The sequence below is a fragment of the Camellia sinensis genome, chromosome 6 (genome assembly GCF_055761805.1).
Source record: "Camellia sinensis isolate YWXY chromosome 6, ASM5576180v1, whole genome shotgun sequence".
In the NCBI taxonomy this organism is placed as follows: domain Eukaryota; kingdom Viridiplantae; phylum Streptophyta; class Magnoliopsida; order Ericales; family Theaceae; genus Camellia; species Camellia sinensis.
In genome coordinates this window covers 194,388,854-194,408,461 of record NC_138966.1, presented here as the reverse complement: position 1 = coordinate 194,408,461, position 19,608 = coordinate 194,388,854, and the positions used below count along the sequence as shown (strand labels likewise).

At 35.1% G+C, this 19,608-nt stretch overlaps 1 protein-coding gene across 2 annotated transcripts in view; it reads right to left on the bottom strand.

The window, feature by feature from the left end:
* Nucleotides 1-19,608, bottom strand: part of LOC114319581 (mannosyl-oligosaccharide glucosidase GCS1-like) — a 33,232-nt gene that overhangs the window by 12,435 nt on the left and 1,189 nt on the right. For both annotated transcript variants that reach the window (XM_082875763.1, XM_082875764.1), the window contains exons 3-6: nucleotides 19,425-19,511; nucleotides 19,138-19,206; nucleotides 18,934-19,030; nucleotides 17,027-17,134 (exon numbers count right to left, since the gene is read on the bottom strand). In XM_082875763.1, coding sequence (XP_082731889.1) covers nucleotides 17,130-17,134; nucleotides 18,934-19,030; nucleotides 19,138-19,206; nucleotides 19,425-19,511 — 258 coding nt within the window. In that variant the 3' untranslated portion in view covers nucleotides 17,027-17,129. The remainder of the gene's footprint in view (nucleotides 1-17,026; nucleotides 17,135-18,933; nucleotides 19,031-19,137; nucleotides 19,207-19,424; nucleotides 19,512-19,608) is intronic.

Below are 19,608 nucleotides of genomic sequence, written 5' to 3'. Positions count from 1 at the left end.
CTCCATACAATTAAGGTTCCCTCAAAGTCAGCGGTCCAGAGGTTTTTACCTGATGAAAAGAATTTTCCATAATTTCGGAACTCTATTCAAATTTTTTTCAAAAAATTTCGAAAAAATTTTAGATCTTATTCCAAGAAATCAATCAAACAGTCACCTTATAGTCAAATGTCTTCTAAGGAAATTCAAAATTTCATTTCAAAGTGGAAAACTCGGTCATCACCTCCTCATCAACACTTTTCCATAAAATCAAATTCCCTCTAAAGTCAAAAACCTAAGGATTTCTGTCTGATCAAAAACTTTCCATAATTTCTAAAATTCTACACGGGTTTTTTTCACAATTCTTTCCTCCCAAGGAGCTCTCGATCTTATTCCAAGTATCTAATCAAACAATTGTCTACTTAGTCAAATGTCTTTCTAGGGGATTTCAAATTTTATTCAAAATTGAAGATTTGGTCACCACTTCCTTATCTACCATTTTTCATAAAAGTTGAAATTCCCCCTAAAGTCAATGACTTAAAGATTGATATTCAATGAAACACCTTTCATAATCTCCGAGGCTCTACATAAGTTGGAAAGTTCTTTTTTTTTTTTCGAAGTTATTATTTAATAACATGTTTTCTTGGGGATTTAAATTTTAAAAAGCCAATCATTCATTTCTCTATCCTCTTCTTTGATCACGAAGGTAAGAACCCAAATTCAAACTCAAATTCTTTAAAATTGTGAAACCACCCCCCTAATTTACTACTAATTACACAAATCAAGAACAAAATATGAATCACTGCCTAAATTGAACCCCCAAATCTTTGTAACTGCATGATTGCCCCCAAATAACTCGGATTGCCAGAGAATCAAATCACTGCCACGTCAGACTCTTTAGACTTTGGGAATGAAATCACTGTCTTTCTCGTTGTTAGATCGCTGGAATCAAATAAAATCCTTTCAGAAATATCACACAAGCACATAATCTGCATTCGTGCCTATTTGGGGGGTACGGTTGCCCTGTCCTAATTTAGAAGTCGGACCTAGGATTTAGTAAATCATTCAAAGAGGCAATAATACAATCCTAGAAATGAGGTTATCCTGCCCTAGTTTGGAAGTTGCTAATGCTCTCTCCATGCAAAAGGAGGCAAGTTTGGTCACAAAAGGGCGCGGCACATCAGTTGTTACTATCAATATACGACTCCTTCCACAGGGAATGATCAAACAGTACTAGTAGCATAGTCTCATGCTTGCCTTATTGACATAACATAACCCACGAATACTGTCTGGGATACTATGCAACAAACTCGAGGATAGGTGAATGGAACCGGTCAATTTTGTTTAACACTTACAATTGAATCTCGAAGTCATCGTCATCACCCATTGGGTGATAGCTGCCCAACCAAGGGAATTTTGAGGAATTTAAAGGATTCTTACCAGAGTGATCAATCTAAACAATTGTCTTTCCATTACTTATTGTTTCCCGAAATGTGCCCAAATTTATTTTCAAAAGTGCGTGATCAAATTTCAACTTCTATTTTTTTCAAAATAAAGTGTAGTTTTTTTTTTTTCTTTAAAATTTCAATGGTTCCCTTTCCTCTTTTTTTTTGAAAGTTATGAGGAGTTCGGATATTATGCCGAGGAATCAACCAAACGATGACCCTTTAGCCAAATATCTTGTACAGGAACAAAAATTTTATTACAAATGAGAGACTCAGTCATTACTTCCTTGTCTAACATTTCTACAAAAAATTAAGGTTCCCTCAAAGTCAGCGGCACAAAGGTTTTTACCTGATGAAAAGAACTTTCCATTATTCCCTAACTCTATTCAAATTTTTTTTAAAAAAATTTATAAGAATTTTAGATCTTATTCCAAGAAATCAATCAAACAGTCACCGTATAGTCAAATGTCTTCTAAGGAAATTCAAAATTTCACTTCAAAGTGAAAGACTCGGTCATCACCTCCTCATCAACACTTTTCCATATAATCAAATTTCCTCTAAAGTCAAAAACCTAAGGATTTCTTCCTGATCAAAAACTTTCCATAATTTTTAAAATTCTACTTGAGTTATTTCACAATTCTTTCCTCCCAAGGAGCTCTCGATCTTATTCCAAGTATCTAATCAAACAATTGTCTCCTTAGTCAAACATCTACCTAGGGAATTTCGAATTTTATTCAAAATTAAAGATTTGGTCACTACTTCCTTATCTACCATTTTTCATAAAAGTCGAAATTTCCCCTAAAGTCAATGGCTTAAAGATGCTTATTTGATCAAACACCTTCCATAATCTCCGAGCCTCTACTTAAGTTGAAAAGTTCCTTTTTTTTTTTTACAAGTTATTATTTAATAATATGTTTTCTTGGGGATTTGAATTTTAAAAAGCTAATCATAGTTTTCTTTATCCTCTTCTTCTTTGATCACGAAGGTAAGAACCCAAATTCAAACTCAAATTCTTTAAAATTTGAAAACCACCTACCTAATTTACTACTGATTACTCAAATTAAGATCAAAATATGAATCACTGCCTAAATTGAACACCCAAATCTTTGTAACTGCATCATTGCCCCCAAATAACTCGAATTGCCACAGAATCAAATCACTACCACATCAGACTCCCCAGACTTTGGGAATGACATCATTGTCTTTCTGGTTGTTAGATTGCTGGAATCAAATCAAATCAAATCAAATCAAATCAAATCATTTGAAAAATATCACATAAGCACAGAATTTGCATTCATGCCTAATTGGGGGCAGAGTTGCCCTGTCCTAATTTAGAATTCAGACCTAGGATTCACTAAATCATTCAAAGATGCAATAATACAATCCTGGAAAGGAGGGTATCCTGCCCTAGTTTGGAAGCTACTAATGCTTTCTCCATGCAAAATGAGGCAAGTTTGGTCACAAAAGGGCACATCAGTTGTTACTATCAATATACCACTCATCAAACAGTACTAGCAGCATAGTCTCATGCTTGCCTTATTGACATAACATAACCCACGAATACTGTCTGGGATACTATGCAACAAACCCGAGGATAGGTGAATGGAACCAGTCAATTTTGTTTAACATTTACCATTGGATCTCGAAGTCATCGTCATCACCCATTGGGTGAAAGTTGCCCGACCAAAGGAATTCTGAGGAATTTAAAGGATTCCTACCAGAGTGACCAATCTAAACAATTGTCTTTCGATTACTTATTGTTTCCCGAAATGTGCCCCAATTTAATTTCAAAAGTGCGTAATCAAATTTCAGCTTCTACTTTTTTCAAATAAAGTGCAGTTTTTTTTTTCTCTTTAAAATTTCAATGTTTCCCTTTCCTCTTTTTTTTCGAAAGTTTTGAGGAGTTCAGATTTTATTCCAAGGAATCAACAAAACGATCACCCTTTAGCCAAATATCCTGTACAGAAACCAAAATTTTATTCGAAATGAGAGACACGGTCATTACTTCCTTGTCTAACATTTCATCATAAAATTAAGGTTCCCTCAAAGTCAGCAGCCCAAACGTTTTTAGCTGATTAAAAGAACTTTTCATAATTTCCGAACTCTATTCAAATTTTATTTTCAAAAAATTTCCAAAGAATTTTAGATCTTATTCCAAGAAATCCATCAAACCGTCACCTTATAGTCAAATGTCATATAAGGAAATTCAAAATTTCACATCAAAGTGAAAGACTCGATCATCACCTCCTCATCAACACTTTTCCATAAAATCAAATTCCCGCTAAAGTAAAAAACCTAAGGATTTCTGTCTGATAAAAAAATTTCCATAATTTCAAAAATTCTACTCGGGTTTTCTTTCACAATTCTTTCCTCCCAAGGAGCTCTCGATCTTATTCCAAGTATCTAATCAAACAATTGTCTTCTTAGGCAAATGTCTTTCTAGGGGATTCCAAATTTTATTCAAAATTGAAGATTTAGTCACCACTTCCTTATCTACCATTTTTCATAAAGGTCGAAATTCCCCCTAAAGTCAATGACTTAAAGATTCTTATTCGATCAAACACCTTCCATAATCTCCAAGGCACTACTTAAGTTGGAAAGTTCCTTTTTTTTAAAAAAGCTATTCTTTAATAACATGTTTTCTTGGGGATTTAAATTTTAAAAAGCCAATCATTCTTTTCTTTTTCCTCTTCTTCTTTGATCACTAAGGTAAGAACCCAAATTCAAACTCAAATTCTTTTAAATTGGAAAACCACACCCCAATTTACTACTGATTACTCAAATCAAGATCAAAATATGAATCACTGCATAAGTTGAACCCCCAAATCTTTGGAACTACATCATTGCCCCCAAATGACTCGGATTGCCACAGAATCAGATCACTGCCACGTCAGACTCCCCAGACTTTGGGAATGAAATCACTGTCTTTCTCGTTGTTAGATCGCTGGAATCAAATCAAATCATTTCCAAAATATCACATAGGAACATAATTTGCATTCATGCCTATTTGGGGGGGAGGGTTGCCTTGTCCTAATTTAGAAGTCAGACCTAGGATTTGCTAAATCATTCAAAGAGGTAATAATACAATCCTCGAAAGGAGGGTATCCTGCCCTAGTTTGGAAGTTGCTAATGCTCTATCCATGCAAAAGGAGGCAAGTTTGGTCACAAAAGGGCACATCAGTTGTTACTATCAATATACCATTCCTTCCACAAGGGAATGATCAAACAGTACTAGTAGCATAGTCTCATGCTTGCCTTATTGACATAACATAACCCACGAAGTGTCCGGGATACTATGCAACAAACCCGATGATAGGTGAATGGAACTAGTCAATTTTGTTTAACACTTACCATTGTATCTCGAAGTCATCGTCATCACCCATTCGGTGATAGTTGCCCGACCAAGCGAATTCTGAGGAATTTGAAGGATTCCTACCAGAGTGACCAATCTAAACAATTGTCTTTCCACTACTTATTGTTTCCCGAAATGTGCCCCAATTTATTTTCAAAAGTGCGTAATCAAATTTCAACTTCTACTTTTTTCAGAATCAAGTGCCAATATTTTTTTCTTTAAAATTTCAATGTTTCCCTTTCCTCTTTTTTTCGAAAGTTTTGAGTTCGGATTTTATTCCAAGGAATCAACCAAACTATCACCCTTTAGCCAAATATCTTGTACAGGAACCAAAATTTTATTCGAAATGAGAGACTCGGTCATTACTTCCTTGTCTAACATTTCTCCATACAATTAAGGTTCCCTCAAAGTCAGCGGCCCAGAGGTTTTTACCTGATGAAAAGAACTTTCCATAATTTCGGAACTCTATTCAAATTTTTTTCAAAAAAATTCCAAAGAATTTCAGATCTTATTCCAAGAAATCAATCAAACAGTCACCTTATAGTCAAATGTCTTCTAAGGAAATTCAAAATTTCACTTCAAAGTGGAAGACTCGGTCATCACCTCCTCATCAACACTTTTCCATAAAATCAAATTCCCTCTAAAGTCAAAAACCTAAAGATTTATGTCTGATCAAAAACTTTCTATAATTTCTAAAATTCTACTCGGGTTTTCTTTCACAACTCTTTCCCCCCAAGGAGCTCTCGATCTTATTCCAAGTATCTAATCAAACAATTGTCTCCTTAGTCAAATGTCATTCTAAGGGATTTCGAATTTTATTCAAAATTGAAGATTTGGTCACCACTTCCTTATCTACCATTTTTCATAAAAGTCGAAATTCACCCTAAAGTCAATGACTTTAAGATTCTTATTCGATCAAACACCTTCCATAATCTCCAAGGCTCTACCTAAATTGGAAAGTTTCTTTTTTTTTTTTAGAAGTTATTCTTCAATAACATGTTTTCTTGGGTATTTAAATTTTAAAAAGCCAATCATTCTTTTCTTTATCCTCTTCTTCCTTAGTCAATAAGGCAAGAACCCAAATTCAAACTCAAATTCTTTAAAATTGGGAAAACCCCCCCTAATTTACTACTGATTATTCAAATCAAGATCAAAATATGAATCACTGCCTAAATTGAACCCCCAAATCTTTGTGACCGCATCATTGCCCCCAAATAACTCGGATTGCCACAGAATCAAATCACTGCCACGTCAAACTCCCCAGACTTTGGGAATGAAATCACTGTCTTTCTCGTTGTTAGATCGCCGAAATCAATTAATATCAAATCAAATCATTTCAAAAATATCACATAAGCAGAAAATTTGCATTCATGCCTATTTGGGGGGCAAGGTTGCCCTGTCTTAATATAGAAGTCAGACCTAGGATTCACTAAATCATTCAAAGAGGCAATAATACAATCCGGAAAAGGAGGGTATCCTGCCGTAGTTTGGAAGCTGCTAATGCTCTCTCCATGCAAAAGGAGGCAAGTTTGGTCACAAAAGGGCACATCAATTGCTACTATCAATATACCACTCCTTCCACAAGGGAATGATCAAACAGTACTAGTAACATCGTTTCATGCTTGCCTTATTGACATAACATAACCCACGAATACTGTCCGGGATACTATGCAACAAACCCGAGGATAGGTGAATGGAACCAGTCAATTTTGTTTAACACTTACCATTGGATCTCGAAGTCGTCGTCATCACCCATTGGGTGATAGTTGCCCGACCAAGGGAATTCTGAGGAATTTGAAGGATTCCTTCCAGAGTGATCAATGTAAACAATTTTCTTTCCATTACTTATTGTTTCCCGAAATGTGCCCCAATTTATTGTCAAAACTGCGTGATCAAATTTCAACTTATATTTTTTTCAAAATAAAGTGCCTTTTTTTTTTTCTTTAAAATTTCAATGTTCCCCTATCCTCTTTTTTTTCGAAAGTTTTGAGTAGTTCGGATTTTATTCCAAGAAATCAACCAAACGATCACCCTTTAGCCAAATATCTTGTACAGGAACCAAAATTTTATTCGAAATGAGAGACTCGGTCATTACTTCATTGTCTAACATTTCTCCGTACAATTAAGGTTCCCTCAAAGTCAGCGGCCCAAAGGTTTTTACTTGATGAAAAGAACTTTCCATAATTCCGGAAATCTATTCAAATTTTATTTTCAAAAAATTTCCAAAGAATTTTAGATCTTATTCCAAGAAATCAATCAAACAATCACCTTATAGTCAAATGTCATCTAAGGAAATTCAAAATTTCACTTCAAAGTGGAAGACTCAATCATCACCTCCTCATCAACACTTTTCCATAAAATCAAATTCCCTCTAAAGTGAAAAACCTAAGGATTTCTATCTGACCAAAAACTTTATAATAATTTCTAAAATTCTACTCGGATTTTCTTTCACAATACTTTCCTCCCAAGGAGCTCTTGATCTTATTCCAAGTATTTAATCAAACAATTGTCTCCTTTGTCAAATGTCTTTATGGGGGATTTCGAATTTTATTCAAAATTGAAGATATGGTCATCACTTCCTTATCTACCATTTTTCATAAAAGTCGAAATTCCACCTTAAGTCAATGACTTAAAGATTCTTATGCGATCAAACACCTTCCATAATCTCCGGGGCTCTACTTAAGTTGGAAAGTTCCTTTTTTTTTTAGAAGTTATTCTTTAATGACTTGTTTTCTTGGGGATTTAAATTTTAAAAAGCCCATCATTCTTTTTGTTATCCTCTTCTTCTTTGATCACTAAGGTAAGAACCAAAATTTAAACTCAAATTCTTTAAAATTGGGAAACCACCCCCCTAATTTACTACTGATTACTCAAATCAAGATCAACATATGAATGACTGCCTAAATTGAACACCCAAATCGTTGTAACTGCATCATTGCCCCATAATAACTCGGATTGCCACAAAATCAAATCGCTGCCACGTCAGACTCCCTAGACTTTGGGAATGAAATCACTGTCTTTCTCGTTTTAGATCGCTGGAATCAAATCAAATCAAATCATTTTAAAAATATCACATAAGCACATAATTTGCATTCAAGCCTATTTTGGGGGTAGGGTTGCCCTGTCTTTAATTAAAAAGTCAGACCTAGGATTCACTAAATCAATCAAAGAGGAAATAATACAATCCTGGAAAGGAGGGTGTCCTGCCCTACTTTCGAAGCTGCTAATGCTCTCTCCATGCAAAAAGAGGCAAGTTTGGTCACAAAAGGGCACATCAGTTGTTACTATCAATATACCACTCCTTCCACAAAGGAATGATCAAACAGTACTAGTAGCATAGTTTCATGCTTGCCTTATTGACATAACATAACCCACGAATAGTGTCCGGGATACTAAGCAACAAACCCGAGGATAGGTGACTGGAACTAGTCAATTTTGTTTAACACTTACCATTGGATCTCGAAGTCATCGTCATCACCCATTGGGTGTGTTTGATTGGACGGACTGGAAAATGGGGGATTAGAATCCATCGGACTTGAATCCTGGGACTGTGAATCCCCCGGACTATTTGGTCGGATTGGATATGTATCCTGTGTTTGTTTTTTCATGGTATTAGATGTCTGGATAGGACTATTTTCAGTGAATCCAACGTTTGGTTGGACGGACTAGATAGGATAAATGAACAAAAGACTATTTTACCCTTTTTCAATTGTTTACTATGTAATAGCAATATTAAACATATCTTTAATATTTTAATTATTTTTAGTAAACATTAAACATACTAATGGTTAAATTTTGTTTAAAGATATTTAAACATACTAATATTGATAAAAAAATTTGACTGGTATAGATTATTTTTATTTAAACAAATAAAAATTTATTGTAGAAATTAAACATACTAATGGTTAAATGTTTAAATTTTTATTTAAACAATTAACATTGAAATTATTTTGATGTACAGATTATGTTTAAACAATTAACAATTAACAATTAAATAAATGTTGATGTATAGATTATGTTTAAACAATTAACAAATGTTGATGTAATTAACAATTAACAAATGTAGATGTAATCAAATGTTGACGTATTAAAACATAATTTAATAGATGTTAAATAAATATACATGTTGATGTACAGATGTTGAAATAATTTAATAAACATGTTGATGTACAAATGTTTAAATGTTTAAATAAAACATAATTTAAATAAATGAAATTATTTATTGTTGAAATTAAACATTTAATTGTTTAAATAAAACATCTATTAAATTTAAACAATGAAATTAAATAAAACATAAACAAAATTTTAAAATAAAAATTAATAAAATATCTATAAAAAATTATTTTAAAAAATTAAATAAATAAAACATTAATAAAAAGTTAAATAAAATTATTTTATTTTTAAAATGAGACATTTAAATTTTATTGAATTTTATTAAATATAATACATAATTAAATAGTAGAGGGTCAAAATGGTCATTTTCGCATATAATCCAAACAGTGATTAGTCCCCCACTTTCTGTCCCCCCCCCCCAGGACAGGATAGTCCCCCATATGGGGGACATGGAGTCCGGCCGGACATGGAGTCCGCCGGACTAAAAAAAAATCAAACGACGGATAAGGTGCACTATTTAGATTACAATCCAAATAGTGGATAGTCCCCCCTCCTAATCCCCCCAATCAAACACACCCATTGGGTGATAGTTGCCCGACCAAGGAAATTCTGAGAAATTTAAAGGATTCCTATCAGAGTGATCAATCTAAACAATTGTCTTTCCCTTACTTATTGTTTCCCGAACTGTGCCTCAATTTATTTTCAAAAGTGCGTGATCAAATTTCAACTTCTATTTTTTTCAAAATAAAGTGCAGTTTTTTTTTTTCTTTAAAATTTCAATGTTTCCCAATCCGCTTTTTTTTCGAAAGTTTTAAGGAGTTCGAATTGTATTCCAAGGAATCAACCAAACGATCACCCGTTAGCCAAATATCTTGTACAGGAACCAAAATTTTATTCGAAATGAGAGACTCGGTCATTACTTCCTTGTCTAGCATTACTTCATAAAATTAAGGTTCCCTCAAAATCAGCGGCCCAAATGTTTTTACCTGATAAAAAGAACTTTCCAAAATTTCAAAACTCTTTTCAAATTTTATTTTCAAAAAATTTCCAAAGAATTTTAGATCTTATTCCAAAAAATCAATCAAACAATCACCTTATAGTCAAATGTCTTCTAAGGAAATTCAAAATTTCACTTCAAAGTGAAAGACTCAGTCATCACCTCCTCATCAACACTTTTCCATAAAATCAAATTCCCTCTAAAGTCAAAAACCTAAGGATTTCTATCTGATCAGAAACTTTCCATAATTTCTAAAATTCTACTCGGGTTTTCTTTCACAATTCTTTCCTCCCAAGGAGCTCTCGAACTTATTCCAAGTATCTAATCAAACAATTGTCTCCTTAGTCAAATGTCTTTCTAGGGGATTTCGAATTTTATTCAAAATTGAAGATTTGGCCACCACTTCCTTATCTACCATTTTTCATAAAAGTCGAAATTCCCCCTAAAGTCAATGACTTGAAGATTCTTAATCGATCAAACACCTTCCATAATCTCCGAGGCTCTACTTAAGTTAGAAAGTTCCTTTTTTTTTTTTTAGAAGTTATTCTTTAATAACATGTTTTCTTGGGGATTTAAATTTTAAAAAGCAAATCATTCTTTTCTTTTTCCTCTTCTTCTTTGATCACAAAGGTAAGAACCCAAATTCAAACTCAAATTCTTTAAAATTGATAAACCACACACCTAATTTACTACTGATTACTAAAATCATGATTAAAAAATGAATCACTGCCTAAATTGAACCCCCAAATCTTTGTAACTGCATCATTGCCCCCAAACAACTCAGATTGCCACAGAATCAAATCACAGCCACGTCAGACTCCCCAGACTTTGGGAATGAAATCACTGTCTTTCTCGTTGTTAGATCGCTGGAATCAAATTAAATCAAATCAAATCATTTCAAAAATATCACATGAGCACAAAATTTGCATTCATGCCTATTTGGGGGGCAGGGTTGTGCTGTCCTAATTTAGAAGTCAGACCTAGGATTCACTAAATCATTCAAAGTGGCAATAATACAATCCTGGAAAGGAGGGTGTCCTGCCCTATTTTCGAAGTTGCTAATGCTCTCTCCATGCAAAAGGAGGCAAGTTTGGTCACAAAAGGGCACATCAGTTGTTACTATCAATATACCACTCCTTCCACAAAGGAATGATCAAACAGTACTAGTTGCATAGTTTCATGCTTGCCTTATTGACATAACATAACCCACAAATACTGTCCGGGATACTATGCAACAAACCCGAGGATAGGTGAATGGAACCAGTCAATTTTGTTTAACACTTACCATTGGATCTCAAAGTCTTCGTCATAACCCATTGGGTGATAGTTGCCCAACCAAGGGAATTCTGAGGAATTCAAAGGATTCCTACCAGAGTGATCAATCTAAACAATTGTCTTTCCATTACTTAGGGGGTGTTTGGTAACGTTTACGTTTTCAGTTTATATTTACAAAAATTTTATAAACTGATTTTTGTTTATTTTTAGAAAAACATAAACCACAAACGCGTTTGGTAATTGACAAAATGTTTAAAAAAAATTTAAAATATAAAAAAGAGTGAGTGGGGGCATGTGGCGCGGAAGACGGTGGTGGAAAGTGGTGACGGTGTGTGGTGGGTAGCTGGTGGTGGTGGGTGGGTGGGTGGTAGCGAGTGGGTGGTGGTGGTGGCAGGTGGATGGCGGATGGCGGGTGGTAGTCGGTGGTGGCGGGTGGGTGGTGATGGTTGGTGGGTGGGTGACGGTGGCGGGTGGTGGGTGGTAGCAAGTGGGTGGTGGCAGGTGGATGGTGGGTGGTGGCGGGCAGGTGGTGGTGGTGGTGGTGGTGGTGGTGGTGGGTGGGTGGGTGACGGTGGCGGGTGGTAGGTGGTAGCGAGTGGGTGGTGGTGGCGGTGGGTGGGTGGGTGACGGTGGCGGGTGGTAGGTGGTAGCGAGTGGGTGGTGGTGGGTGGTGGGTGGTAGTGGCGGATGGGTGGCAGGTGACTAGTGGTGGTGGTGGGTGATGGGTGGTGGTGGCAGGTGGGTGGTGGGTGATGGTGGTGGTGGTGGTGGGTGATGGGTGGTGGTGGCAGGTGGGTGGTGGTGATGGGTGGTGGGTGGTGTTGGCGGGTGGGTGGCAGGTGGCGGGTGGTGGTGGATGGTGGTGGCAGGTGGGTGGTGAGTGATGGTGGCAAGTAGTGGCGGGTGGATGGTAGGTGGCTGGTGGGTGGCGGTGGTGGCGGCGAGTGGGTGGTGGCAGGTGGGTAGTGAGTGGTGGTGGCAAGTGGTGGCGGGTGGTGGTGGCGGAAGACGGTGGTGGAAAATAGTGGCGGGTGGTGGCTGGTGGCTAGTGTTGGGTGGTAAAAAAAAAAAAACTCAAAACTCAAAACGGAAACACATTTTTTGTGTTTTTATTTTTTGGCCAAATTTATAAACTAAGACCACTGATTTATAAATCAAAAATTTTACCAAATAAGTTTTTATTTAAGTTTTTAAAATTTTTGTAAATATAATCAGAAAACTGAAAACGTAAGTGTTACCAAACGACACCTTATTGTTTCCCGAAATGTGTCTCAATTTATTTTCAAAACTGCGTGATCAAATTTCAACTTCTATTTTTTACAAAATCCTTTTTCAAAATAAAGTGCAGTTTTTTTTTTTTTTCTTTAAAATTTCAATGTTTCCCAATCCGCTTTTTTTTCGAAAGTTTTGGGGAGTTCGAATTTTATTCCAAGGAATCAACCAAACGATCACCCGTTAGCCAAATATCTTGCACAGGAACCAAAATTTTATTCGAAATGAGAGACTCGGTCATTACTTCCTTGTCTAACATTTCTCCATAAAATTAAGGTTCCCTCAAAGTCAGCGGCCCAAATGTTTTTACCTAATAAAAAGAACTTTCCATAATTTCAAAACTCTTTTCAAATTTTATTTTCAAAAAATTTCCAAAGAATTTTAGATCTTATTCCAAGAAATCAATCAAACAATCACCTTATAGTCAAATGTCTTCTAAGGAAATTCAAAATTTCACTTCAAAGTGAAAGACTCGGTCATCACCTCCTCATCAACACTTTTCTATAAAATCAAATTCCCTTTAAAGTCAAAAACCTAAGGATTTCTGTCTGATCAAAAACTTTCCATAATTTCTAAAATTCTACTCGGGTTTTCTTTCACAATTCTTTCCTCCCAAGAAGTTCTCGATCTTATTCCAAGTATCTAACCAAACAATTGTCTCCTTAGTCAAATGTCTTTCAAGGGGATTTCGAATTTTATTCAAAACTGAGGATTTGGTCACCGCTTCCTTATCTACCATTTTTCATAAAAGTCGAAATTCCCCCTAAAGTCAATGACTTGAAGATTTTTATTCAATCAAACACCTTCCATAATCTCCGAGGCTCAACTAAAGTTAGAAAGTTCCTTTTTTTTTTTTTAGAAGTTATTCTTTAATAACATGTTTTCTTGGGGATTTAAATTTTAAAAAGCCAATCATTCTTTTCTTTTTCCTCTTCTTCTTTGATCACTAAGGTAAGAACCCAAATTCAAACTCAAATTCTTTAAAATTGGGAAACCACCCACCTAATTTACTACTGATTACTAAAATCATGATCAAAATATGAATCACTGCCTAAATTGAACCCCCAAATCTTTGTAACTGCATCATTGCCCCCAAACAACTCAGATTGCCACAGAATCAAATCGCTGCCACGTCAGACTCCCCAGACCTTGGGAATGAAATCACTGTCTTTCTCGTTGTTAGATCGTTGGAATCAAATTAAATCAAATCAAATCATTTCAAAAATATCACGAGCACAAAATTTGGGTTCATGCCTATTTGGGGGCCAGGGTTGTCCTGTCCTAATTTAGAAGTCAGACCTAGGATTCACTAAATCATTCAAAGAGGCAATAATACAATCCTGGAAAGGAGGGTGTCCTGCCCAACTTTCGAAGCTGCTAATGCTCTCTCCATGCAAAAGGAGGCAAGTTTGATCACAAAAGGGCACATCAGTTGTTACTATCAATATACCACTCCTTCCATAAGGGAATGATCAAACAGTACTAGTAGCATAGTTTCATGCTTGCCTTATTGACATAACATAACTCACGAATAGTGTCCGGGATACTATGCAACAAACCCGAGGATAGGTGAATGAAACCAGTCAATTTTGTTTAACACTTACCATTGGATCTTGAAGTCATCACCCATTGGGTGATAGTTGCCCGACCAAGGGAATTCTGAGGAATTTAAAGGATTCCTACCAGAGTGATCAATCTAAACAATTGTCTTTCCATTACTTATTGTTTCCCGAAATGTGCCTCAATTTATTTTTAAAAGTGCGTGATCAAATTTCAACTTCTATTTTTTACAAAATCCTTTTTCAAAATAAAGTGCAGTTTTTTTTTTTTTTCTTTAAAATTTCAATGTTTCCCAATCTGCTTTTTTTTCAAAAGTTTTGGGGAGTTCGAATTTTATTCCAAGGAATCAACCAAACGATCACCCGTTAGCCAAATATCTTGTACAGGAACCAAAATTTTATTCGAAATGAGAGACTCGGTCATTACTTCCTTGTCTAACATTTCTCCATAAAATTAAGGTTCCCTCAAAGTCAGCGGCCCAAATGTTTTTACCTGATGAAAAGAACTTTCCATAATTTCAAAACTCTTTTCAAATTTTATTTTTAAAAAATTTCCAAAGAATTTTAGATCTTATTCCAAGAAATCAATCAAACAATCACCTTATAGTCAAATGTCTTCTAAGGAAATTCAAAATTTCACTTCAAAGTGAAAGACTCGGTCATCACCTCCTCATAAACACTTTTCCTTAAAATCAAATTTCCTCTAAAGTCAAAAACCTAAGGATTTCTGTCTGATCAAAAACTTTCCATAATTTCTAAAATTCTACTCAGGTTTTCTTTCGCAATTCTTTCCTCCCAAGGAGCTCTCGATCTTATTCCAAGTATCTAATCAAACAATTGTCTCCTTAGTCAAATGTCTTTCTAGGGGATTTCGAATTTTATTCAAAATTGAAGATATGGTCACCACTTCCTTATCTACCATTTTTCATAAAAGTCGAAATTCCCCCTAATGTCAATGACTTGAAGATTCTTATTCGATCAAACACCTTCCATAATCTCCGAGGCTCTACTTAAGTTGGAATGTTCCTTTTTTTTTTAGAAGTTATTCTTTAATAACATGTTTTCTTGGAGATTTAAATTTTAAAAAGCCAATCATTCTTTTCTTTTTCCTCTTCTTCTTTGATCACTAAGGTAAGAATCCAAATTCAAACTCAAATTCTTTAAAATTGGGAAACCACCCACCTAATTTACTACTGATTACTAAAATCGTGATCAAAATATGAATCACTGCCTAAATTGAACCCCCAAATCTTTGTAACTGCATCATTGCCCCCAAACAACTCAAATTGCCACAGAATCAAATCACTGCCACGTCAAACTCCCCAGACTTTGGGAATGAAATCACTGTCTTTCTCGTTGTTAGATCGCTGGAATCAAATCCAATCCTTTCCAAAATATAACACAAGGACATAATTTGCATTCGTGCCTATTTGGGGGGTAGGGTTGCCTTGTCCTAATTTAGAAGTCAGACCTAGGATTCACTAAATCATTCAAAGAGGCAATAATAAAATCCCGGAAAGGAGGATATCCTACCCTAGTTTGGAAGCTGCTAATGCTCTCTCCATGCAAAAGGAGGCAAGTTTGGTCACAAAAGGGCACATCAGTTGTTACTATCAATATACCACTCCTTCCACAAGGGAATGATCAAACAGTACTAGTATTATAGTCTCATGCTTGCCTTATTGACATAACATAACCCATGAATAGTGTCCGGGACACTAAGCAACAAACCCGAGGATGGGTGAATGAAACCAGTTAATTTTGTTTAACACTTACCGCTGGATCTCGAAGTCATTGTTATCACCCATTGGGTGATAGTAGCCCGACCAAGGGAATTCTGAGGAATTTAAAGGATTTCTACCAGAGTGATCAATCTAAACAATTGTCTTTCCATTACTTATTATTTCCCGAAATGTGCCCCAATTTATTTTCAAAAGTGCGTGATCAAATTTCAACTTCTATTTTTTACAAAATCCTTTTTCAAAATAAAGTGCAGTTTTTTTTTCTTCTTTAAAATTTCAATGTTTCCTTTTCCTCTTTTTTTTCGAAAGTTTTGAGGAGTTTGGATTTTATTCCAAGGAATCAACCAAACGATCACCCTTTATCCAAATATCTTGTACAGGAACCAAAATTTTATTCGAAATGAGAGACTCGGTCATTACTTCCTTGTCTAACATTTCTCCATAAAATTAAGGTTCCCTCAAAGTCAGCGGCCCAAATGTTTTTCCCTGATAAAAAGAACTTTCCATAATTTCAAAATTCTTTTCAAATTTTATTTTCAAAAAATTTCCAAAGAATTATAGATCTTATTCCAAGAAATCAATCAAACAATCACCTTATAGTCAAATGTCTTCTAAGGAAATTCAAAATTTCACTTCAAAGTGAAAGACTCGGTCATCACCTCCTCATCAACACTTTTCCTTAAAATCAGATTCCCTCTAAAGTCAAAAACCTAAGGATTTCTGTCTGATCAAAAACTTTCCATAATTTCTAAAATTCTACTCAGGTTTTCTTTCACAATTCTTTCCTCCCAAGGAGCTCTCGATCTTATTCCAAGTATCTAATCAAACAATTGTCTCCTCTGTCAAATGTCTTTCTAGGGAATTTCGAATTTTATTCAAAATTGAAGATTTGGTCACCACTTCCTTCTCTACCATTTTTCATAAAATTCGAAATTCCCCTTAAAATTTTGTTCTCCCAAAAAAGCCTTCCAAATACTTTATTGCAGCAGAGATTCATCAGTCTGTTAGGCCTAAAGTTACTTAACCTACAGGCCACTCTAATTAGCAATGACTTGGCCCCTAATTAAATCATGCAGACAATCAAGCTAAATCAAATAAACCTTTTACAGCTAACCTGTAAACCCAGCCCATCTATCCTAATAACTTTTGTAAACTCAAACCACCTCTCTTCCTCTCTCTCCCTCAAAAGACAGTTAATCATATTAGATGGAGATATTGTGTTTCAAATGGAATTCATGAAGACATAATTGATTTGATATGATTAAGACGATCACATACAGATCTGTAACACTTACATTAGAGTTACTTGGGACTGAGATTTTTGATTGGTCATAAAAGTAGCCAATTCCACCCAACAAACTCGCAACTGCAGCCTTACCAGTGGAGATGGACTCAGAATCAAGCTGAAAACAACATATCATAATATCAGAACAGTCCATTTTATGCAAAATATAGATTTTGTACAATTGAATACAACTTAAACATAAAATGAAATGGCCACCGGGATTATTTGAACTGCTTGACATTTTATTTTGGTAAGTTAAAGTAAGATTCATTTAAAAAAGGCATCAAGGGAATGCCATCTGTATACAAAAGAGGAGAAGAAAAAAAAAACCCTATACATCTTCATGTGTATCAAAAAGCTCTACAAAATTTAAGAGTTGGTCAAGAAAAGAGATCATAGGAATTGTATAATTTTCCTTAAAATCTTGATCACAAAATTAAAGAATTGGTCAAGCTCTCCCTAAGCCTCGAAAAAAAGGGAGACAAGCATTGTTCTTTTCAAACTGAGAGCTGAAAAAGTCTCCTTGAGCCTATGAACTGGCTGAATAACTTTTATCAACATATTCATAATTTTAAGTTTAAACACAATGAGACCATCCAAATAATAATAATAAGAATAACAATAATAATAATAAAAACTATATCTTAAGAATCGTATAATTTTCCTGCAGTCACCAATGTGACTAGGCTTATAGTGACATGTTACTTGCAACAAAACTATCAAAGACATGCCATGATCCTAAAAATTCTGCATACAGTTATTTGATTTCAAAAAACAAATGACACAAATATAAGGATTTCATATGAATGGATACCGCATCAGCCAAATTAAAGCATTTTTTGAATTTGTCATCAAATTCTTTTTCCTTCTCATCTAGTTGACTAGTCAGTAAGGTACCCAAAAGTATGAAGCAAAATTATCCCAACTTACAAAGCTGAAATAAATAGCTTGTGCTATTGAAAGTAAACAAAAAAATTACAAGAAATTGGGGTATGAGTCAACATGTCCATACAAAAAGGATTGTAATATTGTGCACTAAAAAAAGAAATATAATTTCGAGAGGGAGGGTTCAACTTGTTTATGCAAAAGGAATATGATCCTACATTCAGAAGATATTTCAATTCCCCAAAGAGCGAAAAGTTCAAAAAATATTTAAATTTAAAATAAACAGGGAAATTTGGTCGGAGGACTGGGATACGTGGTCAGGAAAATGGTACCATTATGCTGAGTTCTTGTCAATGACATTGACATCATCACATTGCCTATTGACTTAAAATCTTGATCACAGCGCACCCATCTTATCTCTACACCCTCCCATGAGAATGACTGCACTACACCACTCACTTCTTTTAACAGCGTTAACAACTTCACTCTTCATTTCCTCTGCTAAATCAAACTAATGAACGTTATGAATTGACATGAATCCCATCTCTGTAACAATTCTTTGAAGTTTTTATTCTAGGTCTTTTAGACAACAATCATTCCCAAAGTTGTCTTCCCCCCCCCCCCCCTCTCTCTCTCTCTTAATCGGCATGCCCGTTTACTCTCCTTTGTCTATTAAGTTGATCTTTTTCCTTCCTCACTGAACTTGTCCACCAAGTTAATTAAAAAATGTAAGTGAAGGTTTTCATGTAATCCTATATGCAGTCCTCTAGATTTCATGACTTCCTAGCATATTGCTAAATATTTTTAGTTGCCTCTTTTCAAATTGAAAAGAGGTTATTTACCTCAAATCTAATTCTGCAGTCTTTCTTGTTTGGCAATACCAACAAGCAGCCTGTTTTCTTGTGCTTCTAATAAGTTATACCAGGATTACTTATAAGGAAGTTTCATAAAGAATGAGACACTTGTAATCTTATAAACACAATGTTCACAATCAAGATAAAGGAAACATGCACAGAACTTGACAGAAGATACCTGTAAGGCTGCTGAGACGTTCTTTAAGTCTTGAATCTTTTACGCCAGTTCCAGATATAAAAGCTACATCTGTTCTGAAAGAAATCCTACCCAAGATCTGCATAAAAAACAGAAAAGCATATGGGATAGAAGAGAAATGGAAACCTGAGAATGGCAATCATAGTCCGTGGACATATGTAACCTGTTACCTCCCTGACTGCCTACCTGAAATACTAAAATGTTATAAGAATCATCGGTAGTGTCTGAGAGTTGCAAACGACCAAACTTCCTCACCTAACAACACATACAAGAGTGTGAGTGAGCAAGCAAGCAAGCAAGCGCGCGCACACACAGCATAAGTGAAAGAACCACTGCTGAAAACTGAAACATGAAACACTAGTACGATTATAACACTGTAAAATGGAAGCAAATGAATGTTTTACCAATAGCAGAAATCAACATGATTTAGCATGCAGAAAAAACAGCAGACAACAAAAAACATTAATTCTTACTTGGGCTCCAAGATTTTGCTGGACAAGGTCTGATAAATTGTGAATGTGAGATGTCCTGAAGCCAGAATAATGGACTTCCAAATCATCCTACAAAAAATTGGTTTGAGATTAAAGCTGAATTAAAAATATTGTTGGGGCCACAAAATACATAAACATGGAGGAGCACAGGCATGCATGAGTAATT